The sequence below is a fragment of the Spea bombifrons genome, chromosome 1 (genome assembly GCF_027358695.1).
Source record: "Spea bombifrons isolate aSpeBom1 chromosome 1, aSpeBom1.2.pri, whole genome shotgun sequence".
NCBI lineage: Eukaryota > Metazoa > Chordata > Amphibia > Anura > Pelobatidae > Spea > Spea bombifrons.
This window is the reverse complement of record NC_071087.1, coordinates 100,561,572-100,577,990: the sequence shown is the minus strand read 5'-3', so window position 1 is coordinate 100,577,990 and position 16,419 is coordinate 100,561,572. Positions and strand designations below refer to the sequence as shown.

Sequence of the window (16,419 nt, the reverse complement as noted above, 5' to 3'; positions counted from 1 at the left end):
ACTTGAAATCCAAAATACAGTCGCCGAGATGGTGCTCAAAATTAAGTTACAAGGAAAAGTCCCGATTAGGTAAATATTTTTTCTAAACCACAACGTTACGTGTGACAATTCACTAAAGAAGGCGTTAGCAGGAGAGTTGTAGCTCTCCAACTTCACAACGCACCATAAAGGGCCAATAATCTGATCTATTAATTTAGAATTATATATAGGGCTAAGAAGCGTTTCTTGTAGGAGTTAAACTTTCCATGGTTGATCCTTCTTAACCCCTGAATGACAAAGCCCGTACATGTACGGGCTCAAAATGCATTGTTTTCAATTGGTTCAGGGACCGCCCATTGTCCTTAAGGGGTTAATGCATAGTACTACCAGATTTGAAGTGTCCAACTTTCTTGCTATCTCTCACTTTGATGGATAAACCCAATTGTTTTTTTTAAATCCTGGTTTTATATGCATGACAAAATAAGTCTACTAACTGGTACATCATAATATGCAGTTTTAGTTTATCCCTTTATCTTTTTATCTTTACTATATAGAACCAATATAAATAAGAATTTTGTCTTCACTCAAACTTTGCTTCAAGTTTACTTTACTCAGTAGCTATAACAATGTCTAAATTTATAGCCATTAACAAAATGATTTTACCAGTTATAGAAGAGAAAATAAAATAAAAAAGGGGGTGGCATTGGTCATTCATGTTTGTTCAGAAAGACTCTTGCGCATATAGATTACAGATCCTCTTGTATATATATCACAGATGAGGCGTGATAGGGCAGGTTGGCTTGAACACCATCTGCTTAATTTCATTATTAGCATAAATCCCACTTTCGTCCTGCCACGTATTCCTGCCGAATCTCCTATAGTCTGCCGTGTCTGTAAACTGAGAGTGGCATTTCTTGTAGGCTGAAGAATAGTTGGGGACCTCTGGATATTTCTGTACAAAAGAAACATAAATACAATGATTGTTTTATTCTTTAAAGGAAAGGTATAGGTTTGCGATATCAAAACGAGAAAAAGAAATCACAAAACTGGACAGTAGTTTGTTACAAATCTCATCCAATAAATGGTGATATCCTAGCTATTTATTTAGTTACAAAATAAGACATAAAACTATATATACATATGTCCTCTAAAAAAGTATATTTCACATACCCCTAGTACTTTAATTGCATTGCAGATTTCTTGATAAAACAGAATATGTCATTCATAATCCACTAAATTATAGTGGGTAATCAGCAACTTGCAGAGAATTCTTTAACGTAGCGCTCCAAAACCATTCTTGGTTTAGTAATGTCTCCCAGAACAATTGTAAATGTCAAGGTTACAGAAAGAAATATATCTTACAGCGCCGGCACGCAAGTTTTAACCATGGCATAAATTTATAGCAGCAACATCAAGCAAGAACACAGAGTTTGCAGTATTTATTGTTCTCCCCACCACCTCATGCGACACTCCCTAGAAGAACACAATACAAATCTTGATTCTAGAGGTATTATTACGCTGACATATAACGAATTACATTTTCCAAAAGCAATAATGCCAGAACATATGGGAGGCTGAGGTAGGCCAATCTCGCAGCAGAAAAATGACTTTTTATATAACAGAGTTATTTTTACGTCTTCTTAGTCTTATGAATGTCTTATACTTGAGAACAAAGACACACGCATTTCTTTTCTTTAGGGAGGCTATGGATAGCGTGGAAGAGATTTCTGGTGGAATAAAGTAATCTAAAAACGGTGTACATTTGTGAATTATTTGTGAAATATTTTTCATAACAGAATTCCCAACTAAAGGTTTAACCGCCTTCCTTTAAAAAGGTACTAAAATTTTTTTCATTGGTGAAGACAACAGCAGCAGGAGACTAGGGTCAGCCCTGACCATTTCTGGTCACCGCAAACAAAAAAGGCATGATAACTATTCAATTCTAATGTTTTCATCAGACGCAAAGACTAAATAGTACTCACTGTTTATTTCACAGTGACCCGAGAAACCTTAACAAGGGGGAAAAAGTTGTCAAGTAACATTTGTTTTCATTTTTTTTGAATAATGGAGGAGGAATAATCATGCAGATCTTGAGAAAAGCAAGTAAATATAGATGCTTCTATGGTATTATTATCAGGTGGGCTCCTGCTCCTTTTAACCCCTTAAGGACAATGGGCACTCCCTAAACCCATTGAAAACAATGCATTTTGAGCCCGTACATGTACGGGCTTTGTCATTAAGGGGTTCAACACAATTACATTAGTTTACCTTGTGTCCTGAACTCAAATATGTAATATTTGGGAAAAAAGGGACAGGTGCTCTTTAACTAGACACCTCGGCGTACCTACATAAAGCCATTCAATATATTTAAGGTACATAGATACAAGACACTATGAAGTGGAACTCAACCCATCAGTCATGATATGGATGTGTGAAGCACCACAGCCAATTAGGTAATCATTTTAGTTGTGAAATCCCTTAAAGATCCTTCATTTACTGCTTGATAAGGCTTTGACAGACAAATGTTCCTAGGCAATACTTGGGCAGATTTAATGTATTCTCCAAAACGATGGCATTCTGGCATTGACTAATATGATACCATTACTCGTTGCCTCCACGAGGAACTAGAGAGAACCCAGCGGTGTTCTACATAAAACTTACGATATGATTTCATACTGCTACACTGTCATGCAATTCTAATGCAAAGCCAAATCAATATACAGCAGCTCTCTCAGAAGTATTACATCAATGGAAAATAATGCTGTCACTCTAATCTAATTAAGTTAGGTAAGCATTCATTTGATTAAAATCGGAGGCTGCAAAAGAAAGCAACGTGCATAAGCAAATGTAATAACGTGTGCACACTTGAGAAATAAGTTATTAAAAATATGTCTGTTTATTTTTGGTTTCTTGTCCCATGAGATACAACTTAAAGACTAAGCCAAGAGCTTGTGTGGTCCAAATACCAGACAAAATCACAGTGCATATCTGTGCGTGGAAGTAGTCATAACACATTTGTCGTGTTCTATGTGTGCTCAGCAAAGTAGATATTGCCTGGAAAGTTGGATAAAGACAATTGTTATGTTGCTTTCCTTAATGTATATATTGAGCCTGATGACCAACCTTAGTAGTTTAATAATGCCTACTACCCAGCTTTCCAACTCAATGGCAACTCTTGTGGTGCGTCATCATCCCACTTTTGGAACTTTGCACCCTTCTATGGGGAAACGGAGAAGACTTACTCACGGCCATTGTGTTTGAAACACTTCCATATTTCATGGGGCTTTCCAGACCACTATAACTACAGAGAGAGTGTCTCTGAGCCAACTAAAGCTGTAATAAAGTGGATAAGTAAATATTTTTGATGAGAGTACTTACATATATACATTACACATCAGCAAAATCAAGCGACTTAAGGATCATTGAGTTTTGGGAGAATTCCGGGAACAGTGAGTTCTTCTGAAACAGTACCTCCTGGTGGTTTATACAATGGAGTTTGGAAATTCAACAAAGAGGCAAGAAACGATTAACACGGGGCCCTTATGGCTTACAGGTGTTCTATAACAGTACTTCTGTGTATTGTTGTATTATTCAATTATTACACTCTCCAGCTGCTTTGGCTCCAAGCCCTGCATGTTACTGGACGCGGAAGGGAATATCTTCAGTTTAATGGGATTTCCAGCAGGATTTCATTTAAAAAAATAATTTTCTTTAAACAATTTTTTTTCCCAAAATTCATTTTAAGTGATAATTGAAGCATGTTTATGATAGAGCATCATCCGCTGTTGATTTCTGATCATTTCACAGGATTATTTTGCCTTGAGTGAATCTGATTACTTCTTCTGGCCTTGTCACCTGATGGCCTGTCTCTGACTACACGGGTGTGAGCTACTACACTATTTAAATGTTTCAGGGCAAACATAAAATGTATACTGTACGGCTGCATTCATCTTTTGATCACCAAGGGTAAGAACACATTTTTTCCACGTGGGAGGCCAGGACAACTTTTGTTATTTTGCTATAATTAGATTTAGGTAAGACCTTGCATTTTAAACTTCGCCCCAGGCGGCATTTTGTCTTGGGCCGGCCCTGGCCGCGGCCTATGGTAGGGTGATCCCAGGCGGATTACACTCTCATAGAGTTTCCTGCCTGGTGTGGTGTCACCTCCTGTAAGGTCCGTACCCGGTTTGTGACGCCCCTGTCTGTAGGGGCTCCTGACCAGGTCTCCTCCTATAATACTTTGTCACAGGATTTACCTGATTGCTGTACAAGAGAATCCTACTGTGCTAATAGAGATCCCTGGGATCATAAAAGGCACCAAAGGCGACCTCTAGACAGTTTGCGCTGAACAATTTTATTTTGTAAGATAACACTCTTGTAATTGATTTTAAAGGGAGCACTTCAATCGACCAATCAGTGACAAGAAATTGCTGGGCCACAGAAAAGCAGCTTCTACCTGATGTATGGCCTTTATTTTTTATTTCTCACAGAGTACTTTAACATGCAGTTTTAGTGGGGGTGTAAGGTACACTAAACTATTCCTTTAACAGCTATGCATTTAAAAATTAAACTAGAGACATGCACCTTCTGGATGATCTCCTCAATAGGAACATCAAGATGCATTTATATCTTTATCGTGTGAACGCATTAGCCCATGTCGGTTAGTTTTTAAGATTTATATTGCTACACTACACTATACTATTAACGTGTAAAACTTGAACCTTTAACGTACACATTACATGCACTGCTCTTACCAAAAGCCAGCCCTGCAGATATTTTCCAAATATATGATTTTGAATTACCAGTACTTACATAGGGTGTATAACAGTGCGGCGGCGTGTAATCTGTCTCATAAATTGTTTCCATCTGCCTAAAAATAGTAAAAAAAAAAAAAAAAAAGTTAAAAATACATTTATATGAAAACAATACCTATGAAAAACATTATACCGTATAAAAGCTATAAACATGGAAACATAAAATGTGATGGCAGATCAGAACCACCTTAATCAGGTCTCCTCTTAGTGTCCATCCCATGGATGTTTATATACCCTCAATGTATTGCCCTCTACCACTACTGGGAAGCAGTTTCCTTTATCTATCACCCTCTCAGTCTCAGTAAAAGTACAGTAAGTAAAAGTCCTTACATTACATCTAATGACCCTCCAGTTTCAGATCATGGACTATTGTACTAATGTTTCTCTTGCTTGAAATAAACTTCCCCCTTTGTTAAATCCCTTTATCTATCTAAATGTTTCTCCCCTCTCACTTCTTTCCTCCAAGATGACGACATGGGCTAAATGGGTCTTACCTGCCATCAAACTCAAATGTTCTATCTGAGGCAACAGTACCCAGCCCACAGTGTCAAAAGACAGAAAACTGACTTTTCTTTCAAAAAGTCCCCTTTATTATTTTAATGACTATGCCACGAACTCACACAGCACGCCCGCCCTTTGTAATTATTAAGGAAAGATTTAATTCCACTTAATTGCTATGATTTGTTAAAGTAATAGACTTTGATTTCTACTTTTGTAATGCGTTCTGTTGATTTCCAAGTTGTTGTTTTTTTCTGTTTCTCTATAATCTATGCAAAGCAATGGAAATCATTTTTATCTAATGACTAGTTTGTATACTGTCATTATGGGAAAGCTGTTTTAACTATTATTGGTTTTTCTCTCTCTGTTGCTCTAGTAATTGTTAGCGGTGCCTAATTTGATTTCAACAAACTGTTGGAAACCTATAAAATACACAACACAGAGTTATACAGGCTATGTTCATTTAAAAGAAAAATAACAATATCAATAATAGTTATTAATGTATGGCACAAGATAACAAAAAGTAAGGTAAATAAAACAAATGTTACGGGTTTTTTTGGCCTTCTTTTGGATCAGGAGTAGGAAGGTTATATAGAAGGGTTGAACTTGATGGACTTAGGTCTTTTTCAACCTTATTTACTATGTTACTATGTAACTATGTAGGAAAACCACAAAAAAGTTGAAATGAAAATACTTAGAAATGACCCAGTTGAAATTGGGTCCCAATTCTAGACCTTTTACAGAGATTGCCTTGAAAATGGAGGTAATATTTACTCTTTATAGTTTGACGATGTAGCTAAACATTTAATTAATGCACTTATCTTCCTACGTTGTGACAACAGCAACTGGGTTACTTGGTTTCATGGTCATATAACTTGGTTTGTCAAAACCAGTTTGAATCACACACACAATCTAACCTATCTCAGGGTGCTATAAGTACAATAACTGGTGCAGCTTTCACTTTACTGCCACCTCTGGGTTGATGATATATTTATTGTGATGAGGAATAGAAGGCCTGTGTTTAATAACTAAGCAGCTTCATGTGGACAAACTGGACCTCGTGTGCCTAACCAGCAATACATAGCGACAAGTAGGAACACTATGAAGTGTCAGCTTTTCAGACCATCTCCCTTCCAATAGCATCCCCTTGACCTCTTGGTTTAACAACAGCCTACAATTATGAAGTATGGTCTATATTTCATTTCAGCGGGGGGCTGTGGGGCTGCTTAAAGAGCTTCAACTCCATCATTAATCTAGTCCTAGTTTATTTTGGGAAAATAACTTGATTACAGAATGACGTTGAATAACATACATAAGTGATTAAGAAGCACATTATGCTAGTAAATAACTATAATAAGATAATTTATCATTCCATGCGTTTCTTCAAATACATACATTTTCATTTGGTCTTTGCTATGTCCCAAATTCGTTTCAGGTCGACCAGTTTGCCTAAAAGATTGAATGGCATGGTTCATAGCATGTATTATACCAGGCATTGTTATAAACTATACACTATATTAATTATTTCCATAAAAAAACATCTTTGAAGGTGACCTGTGAGAAACTTTCTTCATAGCGCTCAGAGCATTCGCCGAATATTTGGAGAGCCCCTCATAGCCCTCAATAAGTATACCTGGAAAGTCTACTGCTTTGACTAAGAGCTTCTGGGTAAAGCCCTGCATCCCTGGGTCTCCAGGTTAGGTTTTTCTTTCTCTGGGCAGGGAAGTGGCTTTTGACTATGCCCGTTCCCTGCCCACTTGAGAATTAAACAACGTCCATGATAGATATCATTTCCTTTTGAGAAAGCTTTGTAACATCCATTTTCTGCAGTATTCTTTCCAATTATGGAACATTACATTTGTACCAAGTCAATAATAGGAAACCGTCTCATTTTTACATGGCACATAAACTGTCCAAGAGAAAATCTGACCTCTAATTAAAAATATTTTTTTACGTGAATCTGGCTATTTATTTTCCTAGAATCTGCCAGGCTTGTACCGTTTCCGTGGCCACGAAAGGGCAGAATTCCTGGAGGGCATGAAAGCATCCAGGTTCTGTTCCTGGCATAGTACTTACACAAATGATGATCTCAACCAAGGCAGCAGTCAGCTTTAAATAAAATAATTGAAATAAAAGCTTGATGAGCGACAGAGCTCTGCCTGGCTCTTTCATTTTGGAAAAAAATAGGTGACAAAACCCTTCTCTGTTCCATCCACATGCTACTTTTAGGAACGTATCCTAACACATAAGATTTGGAGTGGTTGCTTAACACCAGTGTTTATGCAACTGAGAACGCTGTATTTTAAATATGCATAGTATTAGCACCTAATAGCGGTATATATTCTACTTCCTTTTTCCTAACTTAATTCAGTTTGGATTACTGAACATTTTTGTTATGTAGAAAAAGTGCTTACAATATAGTGGGGATTATTTTATTTAGTTAATCTTTATTTTTCCCTTTTAACTTTATTTCATGCTAGGAGTAATCGGTCTCAAGTAAAAGAAAATTACATTACCTTTCAAGGCTAATAATATTGATATTGTCCTCGTTGACCATTGACTTGGGGACCTCTTTGACTTCATATTCCTTCTTTAAATTCACTTGAGACAAATGTTCTTCAGTTGTAGTACCCCAGACCTAAAAATGAAAGCAACATAGAACATCAGAAGGAGTCATTTAACGTGGCTTTGTTAACATTTCATTTTAGATATAGTTTAGGTTCTGTGGAAATGAATGTCCAAGGTATTTGGCATAACTGAAGAACTGCTTAATGTGTTAATTAAATAAGCATATATAAAGTAACACAGAGCCAGACAATGACATAGTCCTTAGCTGTCTGCTATGAAATTGGAGAGCTTGCCATAGTTTACGTGGTCTCTGCATCTTATTGGAGATATTTACTGGGGGCGATGATACAAAAACTGTCTGCGCTTCTTACCCTAATAAAGTTGGCAACAAATATATAAACATAATATAAATGAGAGGTTTTGGTTATATGAATTGGCCAAAGCATAATTAAGCTCACCCGCCACGTCAAGGCACACTCTCAATAGGGTGAGAACCTACTCTCACCTCCTACATAGTGGACACACAAAGCAGTTTATACTGCTACCAAAACCTTATTAATGTGTTGGGGAGGTGCAATTAAAAATAAGGTTTTGGTAGCAGTATAAACTGCTTTGTGTGTCCACTATGTAGGAGGTGAGAGTAGGTTCTCACCCTATTGAGAGTGTGCCTTGACGTGGCGGGTGAGCTTAATTATGCTTTGGCCAATTCATATAACCAAAACCTCTCATTTATATTATGTTTATATATTTGTTGCCAACTTTATTAGGGTAAGAAGCGCAGACAGTTTTTGTTTCTTGTATACATTGTACAGCCAATGCACTGTTTCTTGCAGCATGCTTACACCTGTTTGGTAGGCCTCGTATTACACATTTGTATTTGAGCCTGTGACTAGCTTAGCGCACCGACATTTTTTCTTTTCACTGGGGGCGATGATGTAAAACTGTTCTTCTCTTTTTGCTTCATTTAGGGTGCATTCTTGTAACAGATCCATATGGATTTTTTCTCCACACGCAATGCACGGATCAATCTAACTAGAGATATATGCTGGTATGAAGGTGCAATACATCATATATCAATACATATCATACCTCCCAACAGGCACTGTCTTGCCGTCTTTGGTAGGAGGCCCATTGTTGAGCTTTTGTGGTGAGTGGGGAGCCTGGGTTGGTTGGTATGATATATACATGTACACAGATATTCAGCTTGTAAGATAACAGCACAATATGCAGGCTTGTGGATTGAGGGCACGCAGTTTAAGCCAATAATCTGGGATTCGTTTGCAATTCTTTTGTAAAACAAACACATTTTTAGGAAGGTTGTGTTTTTAAACTCATACTGTTATGTTTCTTCACAAAGATGATTTTCTAAAAAGTGCTGTTTTAGGCTGAATGGAAACTCTTGAGGAACAGCAATTTTCAGGTCTTATTCTCAGCAGGACTGAAATGTGGACTTTGGGCATTCAGGTTGTGCGCTCGGGGTCACTGTTCTTTTAGAAAGTGAATCTCTAGACCAGTTCCAAATGCTTTGCAGACATTAACAAGGTTTTCCTTCGAATAACCTTGTATTTGGCACCATCCACCTTGTCCTCAATGCTTTCCAGGTCCTGCAAATGAATATCATCCTGACAAGATGGGGCTTTCGCCTTTTATTTCACAAAAGTAGACTCTATTCAACCAATAATGTGACATATGGAGGTAGTTGATTGCATAAGAACTTATCTGGGGCTTTTAAAAGAATTAGCAATAATAATCTATACTTTCTTAGTTGTCACGGAGACCAGAGGTCTTTAGTCAGGATCCCTGGTCGCCATGTTGATGTCCCTCTCAGGCTGATGTCACTCCTATTTCCATATGTATAAACAGGGTTGAAACTGTTTAAGAGCTCAAGGAAGAGCCGGGTTCTTTTTTAAATAGCTTTTCAATCCAGTTTGATTGAAAGATGAAACAAATAACGTGAAAAGTCTATGATGGATGAAAGGCACTGTAAATATGTTTTAATAAAGTGACAGACTGTCATTAATCTCTTTAGTAAGAATGACATCTTTTTTAGGAAGCAAAAACTTCCAAAATGAATTCAAAGTTATAGCTATGCCCTGATCTAGCAGTAATAATCATGCTCAAATATAAGTCAAATATACTTTGCATAAATATTAAGTTCTATTATATATAAAATAAAGTTTGTGCGTTGACATAGAAATACATCAAAACAAAATCCAATATGTTTCATGCTATTTGTTAGCTTTTGTGTAAACTCATATAGTGTATATTAATCTATCAGCCTGAGATTTCTGGAACAATTCTCTTAGCGCAGTACAAGAACAGATGCTGTACATTAGAAAGGATATTCTGGTAAACCCAAACCTATAACTTAACACCAAGGGGGAGCTTGCAACATTTAACCCGGGGATAAATCCAGCCTAGTGGTGCTGGGACTACCTTCTGTTGCTGGAGCATCAGTCTCCAGTTCTCTTTACTCTGTAGTTTTTGAGATAGGTGGGTGCGCTTTTACTGTCAGTGATATTTCCAGTATTTGAGCTTGGTTTGTCTGTTTGAACTCATCTGATTGCTGCCTGCCCTGACCCTTCGGCCAGTTTACAGATTGTGGTGAGGCTAAGCAATGGTATTGTACAGGGAAAGCTTACCTGTGGAGGCTAACATTTGTTCCCAACAAGATCATCATGAACAAATAATCTTTGCTCATTCTCCTGTTCCAACAAGACAGGAGCATAAGAGTTAAACCTATGCTCCCACCTGCCTATGGAGACACATAGGTTCCATCAGTTCATTGAAGCAGTTGTCTGTAACCACTCAGGATTTTGTGGGCTTAGGCACTATTGGGATCTTTACATGATTTGGGGATAAACTGTTCCTTCAAAAGAAAGGTCCTACTTGTTCATGTGATGTCCACTGAAGGCAGACCATTGAGCCCTAACTCTTGATGGCTACTGTTGGGGTATTTCCCTTGCTAATCTCCAACAACATTGACTTTATAGGCAAAGCCAGGAATGGTCCACCAGAGAATTAGCTGTCTGGGCCCCAGTTGTAGCTAAGTAATGGCAGGCACAGTGCTTGGAGGCTCAACCAGATAAATAAAAATGCACTGCAATAGGCAGAAAACCCACATTCACATAGTATCTCTAGTTGTCAGGGATCCAACTGTAGATGCTATAATATATGCTATAATATATATATATGAGTTATAAGTTAAAAAGTTATAAGTTATAAACAATACAAACCATTATAGACAATATGCTCACTGTAAACTATATAGTCATAACCAAAACAGAAAAACCATAAAGCGGAATATTTCTAACTCTGGAAACTCTTTTGGCAAATGTGTGGAATTGCATGTAATCCCAGTGTGCAACTGCCCACATTGCCAGCACTCACTGGTAAAATATAACAACGGTAAAACACCATGTAAATCATGTATATATATAATTAATAATTTCTCTACATCATCATGTGTCAGGCATTTGTCCACTAAACTGTATTTGAGGCTGCCGCAGTTACAAAATGTATGTATATTTATTAAAGCGTTGGCAATAGATCAGCGAATTTTTATGACCTTTTGGCCTGAAGCATTAGTGCTCCCTCTAGTGGACAAAAAATCTAATACAATTACAACCCTTTAATAAGACTAATTATTTGAGAGTTCATGCTATAAAAACAGAGGGTGCAGGCAGGTGGTAATCCCATTTGGATGCTATACCAATGGAAATATTTTATAGATATAAAATATTTTATAAATATAAGCCTTATCCCCTTGTAAATGTATCCAGTACTTAGTGATTTATATTTATGTGACAGTACATAAACTATTGCATGGTAGACAAAATATAAAAAAGTGATTATCTGGCATAATGAAAATAAAGAAATACAGTTGAGGCATACAATATGCATTTCCACAAATACATAACTGGATTATGGCTTTGGTGGCCCTCTTTATTCTGGCTGAGGGTCATTGGAGCTTACACGAGTTCAGGTGCCTGTTCTGTTTAAAATATTGGATGATTTTTTTTTTCCTGCATGCCGACAAGCTGTTCTTGCAGGGACTTTATTTCTAAAGGCATTTCTACATGTTACTATGGAAAGTGGCAGCAGCACTAAGCTCCTTAATGGTGTAGGAGAAGCTCCTGATCCGCCACTGAGCAGCATTCTCCCCTTCGTCAGCAGAGTCCTCGTGTTTGAATGTAAACACAATTGTATTTGCAATGAAAGTATTATAAGGCCACCAGCAACACACTTTCCTCAATGACCACTACACAAGCCTTTAGGAACCCGAAGAAATAAAGGATACCGCTCTGCCCACAATAAATGGGTAGTAATGCCTATGATTTCATGTTTTCCTCATTGATCCATGTGAAATAAGCAATATATAACTCAAACATCAGCTCTGCTGCATACGCATCCACATGCATTGGGGGTCACCAAATACCTTCTCCCCAAGTGTTATGATACAGGATTAACTCTGCTGCTGTCCATAAAGCACAATTGCTCTCTAGCTGGCTAAGAAGACTAATAAGTTGCAGAGAAGGAGACAGAGAAACAGAGAAGGAGGTGGGAAGCAGTTGTAGGAGAAGGTAGGGAGACATTGAGAGTGTCATATAGTGTGAAAGAGTGAGTGAGAGAGGGTGAATGACAACTAATTTTGTTTCCAAATTTAAAAAGTCCTCATAGAGGTCGGGAAACTAAATTCATTGTCCAAAAACAAATGGACCAAAAACAGTCCGAAAAAATAATCCAAATCATTTTTGGTCCATTTGTACAAGTCTGCTATATACCGTATTTGCTCGATTATAAGACGACCCCCCAAACTCTGAATATTAATTTAGGAAAAAAAGAAAAAGTATTTGTTAATTCATGTAAATTATTATTTTTTTTTAAATAAAAGCTATGATTGAGAAAAATATTTTGTTTTTCTTTTCTTTTATTTTCCAACCTGCCCCCCCCCAGTTATGCACATCTGCCCCAGGCTAGCCACTTTGCCCAAGAAATGCTTTATACCCCCTATATGCCACTCTGCCTCATGATATGCCCTTTAACCCTCTAAATACCTCTGTGCCCCATGACATGCCTGTTAACCCTCTATATGCCACTGTGCCTCCAGAAATGCCTTATACCCCTAAAAGCCACTCTGGCATTTAGGGGGTTAAAAGGCATATTATGGGGCAGAGTGGCATATAGGGAGGTATAAGGCATTTCAGGAGGCAGAATGGCGTATAGAGGGTTAAAAGGCATTTCTAGAGGCAGAGTGGCATTAAGGGGTTAAAAGGCATTTCATAGAGCACTCTGCCTACAGAAATGCCTTATGCCCCCCATTTTACCCCCCCCCAAACTTACCGGTGCTTCTGATTCCTCGGTGTGTAACCGGGGCAGCGTGTAGACGTCTACGCGATTCGCGTAGACAACTTCCGCTGCAGCCGGGAGGAGGTGCGGTTAGCAGCGGGGGTTGTCTGTGTCCATTGTGCAGACCTTCCCGGCTGTCAGTGAGGAGAGTTCCCTGCACCGGCTGTCAGTGCGGGGAATTCTCACTGACAGCCGGGGAAGGTCTGCACGATGGACGTCTACACGCTGCCCTGGCTACACACTGGGGAGTCAGAAGTACCGGTAAGTTGGGGGGGGGTGGATCCAGGTCCCCTGCATCGCTGCGGGGGATCTGGATCTTACTCTCAGTCAGACCTAGTTGAGGCATTTGCTCTGGAAAAAACCTTGTATTATAATCAAGCAAATACGGTATTGTATGCTTTTTGATCTTATAAACAATTACGAAACAAATACTATATTTGGCAATATTGTTTCTTACATTTCAATATTAAACATGTCTAAAGGAATTTTAGTATGTGGACACATAAAAAATGTTAAATTTTCTCCGCCAGCTTTAATAAGACACATATTTTTGGGGGGCAGGAAAAAAAAAAAGAAAATATAATATCCAACAATGAGATGAGATGTGTTGTAAAATGTACTGCTGAAAAAATATAAAATATGAATGAAAACCTTATGTTTGCCTGACCTTTAAATAACAATCTATATATTATGCACTTCCTGTCCTGAAACAAATAAATCTTTTATATTTTGGTGTACAATTCTACAAAAAAAAAAAAAAAAACTCACTTCATTTTCCAAATTTCCTAATCTTCTATATGTTGAATGGCATAAATTTTTCTTGCCTGCGGGAACGCCTCTCAAATCATAATCTTTAGGTTCAGTCTCACGGCTTTGGTGCCTAGAAAATAAACAGTCATTTTTATCATTTAAAATCATTAGCATGACTTGTATATTAATAATCAAAAAGCTAGAACTACTTAAGACACACAGCGTTTCTGTTGTTAGCCTGATGTGCAAGGAGAATGCCTCGTTATATTAGCAGCCTACAATAACCGCATTTATACCCAATATATTATCTCATAAAAGACAGAGATATTGGCCCGACTAAAGATAATCCTGAATCTCACCGATCACATTAATATACACAATTAACACAGATCAGGTTATCTTAAAAGTAAAATGTATAGGGTGTTTTTTTTTTTGTTTTTTTACATTTTTATTTTTATTGTCCTAAAATCTAACCCCTCCCAAACTGCTCATTTCCCATCTAATTAATCATTTTAAATATACCTAAACTAAGTGAAATGAAAAATGTTTACTACATGTGTCATATTCACAGTAAAGCATGAAAAGGTGAGGATGGCATGTAAACACTGTAGGTATAAGAAACAAAACAAGAAATCTTCTAAGCACGAAGGAGGCGAAGTGTCCATTCTGTGACGCTGGTGTCAATGACAAGTCATTAGTGCTCAGGAAGCATTTCATGTGTTAGAAGCAGGAAAAATGGGCAAGCGTAAGGATCTGAGTGACTTTGGCAAGGGCCAAATTGTGATGGCTAGACGACTGGAGCATCTCAAAAACTGGTCCAAGGAAGGAAAAGCGGTGAACCGGCTCATAAGCAGCCAAGGCTCATTGATGCATGGGGGGGGGGCAAAGGCTGGCCTGTGTGGTCTAATCCAACAGACGAGCTACTGTAGCTCAAATTGCTGAAAAAAGTTAATGCTGATAGAAAGGTTTCAGAACACACAGTGCAACGCAGTTTGTTGCGTATGGGGGTGCGTAGCCACAGACCAGTCAGGGTGCCAGGGTAGCCACAGACCAGTCAGGGTGACCAGTCAGGGTGCCCCATCGAAAACCCCGGTTGAGGTACCAGTCAAGTTCTTCCACACCAAACTCGTCCAGCCTTCTCTTTATGGACCTTACTTTGTGCACTGGGGCGCAGTCATGCTGGAATAGAAAAGGGCTTTCCCCAAACTGTTCCCACAAAGCTGGAAGCATAGCATTGTCCAAAGTGTCTTGATATGCTGAAGTGGACATAGAAGACACTTTGGACAATGCTATGCTTTGTCTATGTATTTAGAAAGTGATGTCATCAAAGCCCCTGTTGATGTCCCAATACTTTTGTCCATATAGTGTACGTATAAACTTGTGATGCCACTTCTGATTCCATTGCTTTGTTGGATGTTGTGGTTCCAAGCAGTCATTGTCTGTTACAGCAGATACGTAGTAGTAGTTAGCTATTAGCCTCTATCTCCATTACATTTCTGTCATACTACTCAACAGCATAGACAACAAAACACAAAATTAACATTTTTTGGCAGATCCTATTTGGAATAATTACATGACGTAAACATACGTTTATGGGGAAAATATTTCAAATCAAAAAAAGTTTAAGTTCGCATGTGAGCCAAGTGCTTCCTTACCAGCCTGACACTAATGTGGGTCTGTCATACTGCATGTGATTTGAGCGCAGATATAATGATCCTTTCGTCTCCAGCATGTTAGATTTCAGGGTGCCGTTTAATGTACACATCGCCACGATATGCTTCTAACCAGACGACGCTAACGACCTATCACCGGCTCCCTCCAACCTGCCTGGCACTTCATAACATACCAATACTCTTCCGCGTGTGTAAAAGTAGTGCCGTCAATCTGCCAATTTCTATCACTGCACCTCAAGTATTTAAACGGAAGAGGATTGTAACTCCTAGCCCGATATCTTGTTAAAATAATATCATGATATTTAGTAGGCTGTTAGACTTTAATGTTTCGTCACTATTTTGGTCTCCTTGGTAACCCAGAACGCTAACAGACCGAGAGTTTTGGAATCACTCCGCCGGCCTTCTCCATTTATGTTGGGGGAAGATTTTTGTATGTTTTCGAAGTCTTTATGGATTATAAAGTGATATGCCTACTTGCCATTATTAAGATGCTGTGCCAAAAAAAAGAATTTCAGCTTTTTAACACCTCTTTTCCCCTCCCTTTTTCTTCTCTCTCTTTCTTCTTTCCCCAGCGCCCCACTCCATACAACACTACCAAGCAGCCAGCCATCAGCCCGTGCCCTCCACACACAGCACTATCCAGCAATGTCTTACACTCAGCACTGCCCAGCAGCCCCCGTGCCCTACACACAGCACTATTCAAAACTGCCTCACCCACACAGCACTGCCCAGAAGCTGCCACCCTACTGCCCCACACATACAGCACTATCCAGCAATGCCTCACCCTG

General features: G+C 38.5%; 1 protein-coding gene across 1 annotated transcript; it reads right to left on the bottom strand.

Moving 5' to 3' along the window:
* Positions 1-569: 569 nt before the first annotated feature.
* CFAP95 (cilia and flagella associated protein 95) lies at positions 570-15,786 on the bottom strand. Its single transcript, XM_053456670.1, has 6 exons — positions 15,614-15,786; positions 13,977-14,088; positions 7,808-7,929; positions 6,687-6,740; positions 4,792-4,849; positions 570-931 (listed from the first exon to the last, which is right to left on the bottom strand). Exons 1-6 carry the CDS (start codon positions 15,721-15,723, stop codon positions 749-751), a joined length of 639 nt encoding a protein of 212 aa, XP_053312645.1. The 5' UTR covers positions 15,724-15,786; the 3' UTR covers positions 570-748.
* Between the last annotated feature and the right edge of the window lie 633 nt (positions 15,787-16,419).

Bases quoted from the DNA above. Each gene is read 5' to 3' on its own strand.
- CFAP95 (XM_053456670.1), bottom strand. From the start codon at position 15,723: ATGTGTACATTAAACGGCACCCTGAAATCTAACATGCTGGAGACGAAA. The intron at 7,930-13,976 runs GTGAGTTTTTTT...TTTCATTTTTAG, and splicing joins TAGGAAATTTGGAAAATGAA to GTCTGGGGTACTACAACTGA. The intron at 932-4,791 runs GTAAGTACTGGT...TCTTTTGTACAG, and splicing joins CGCACTGTTATACACCCTAT to AAATATCCAGAGGTCCCCAA.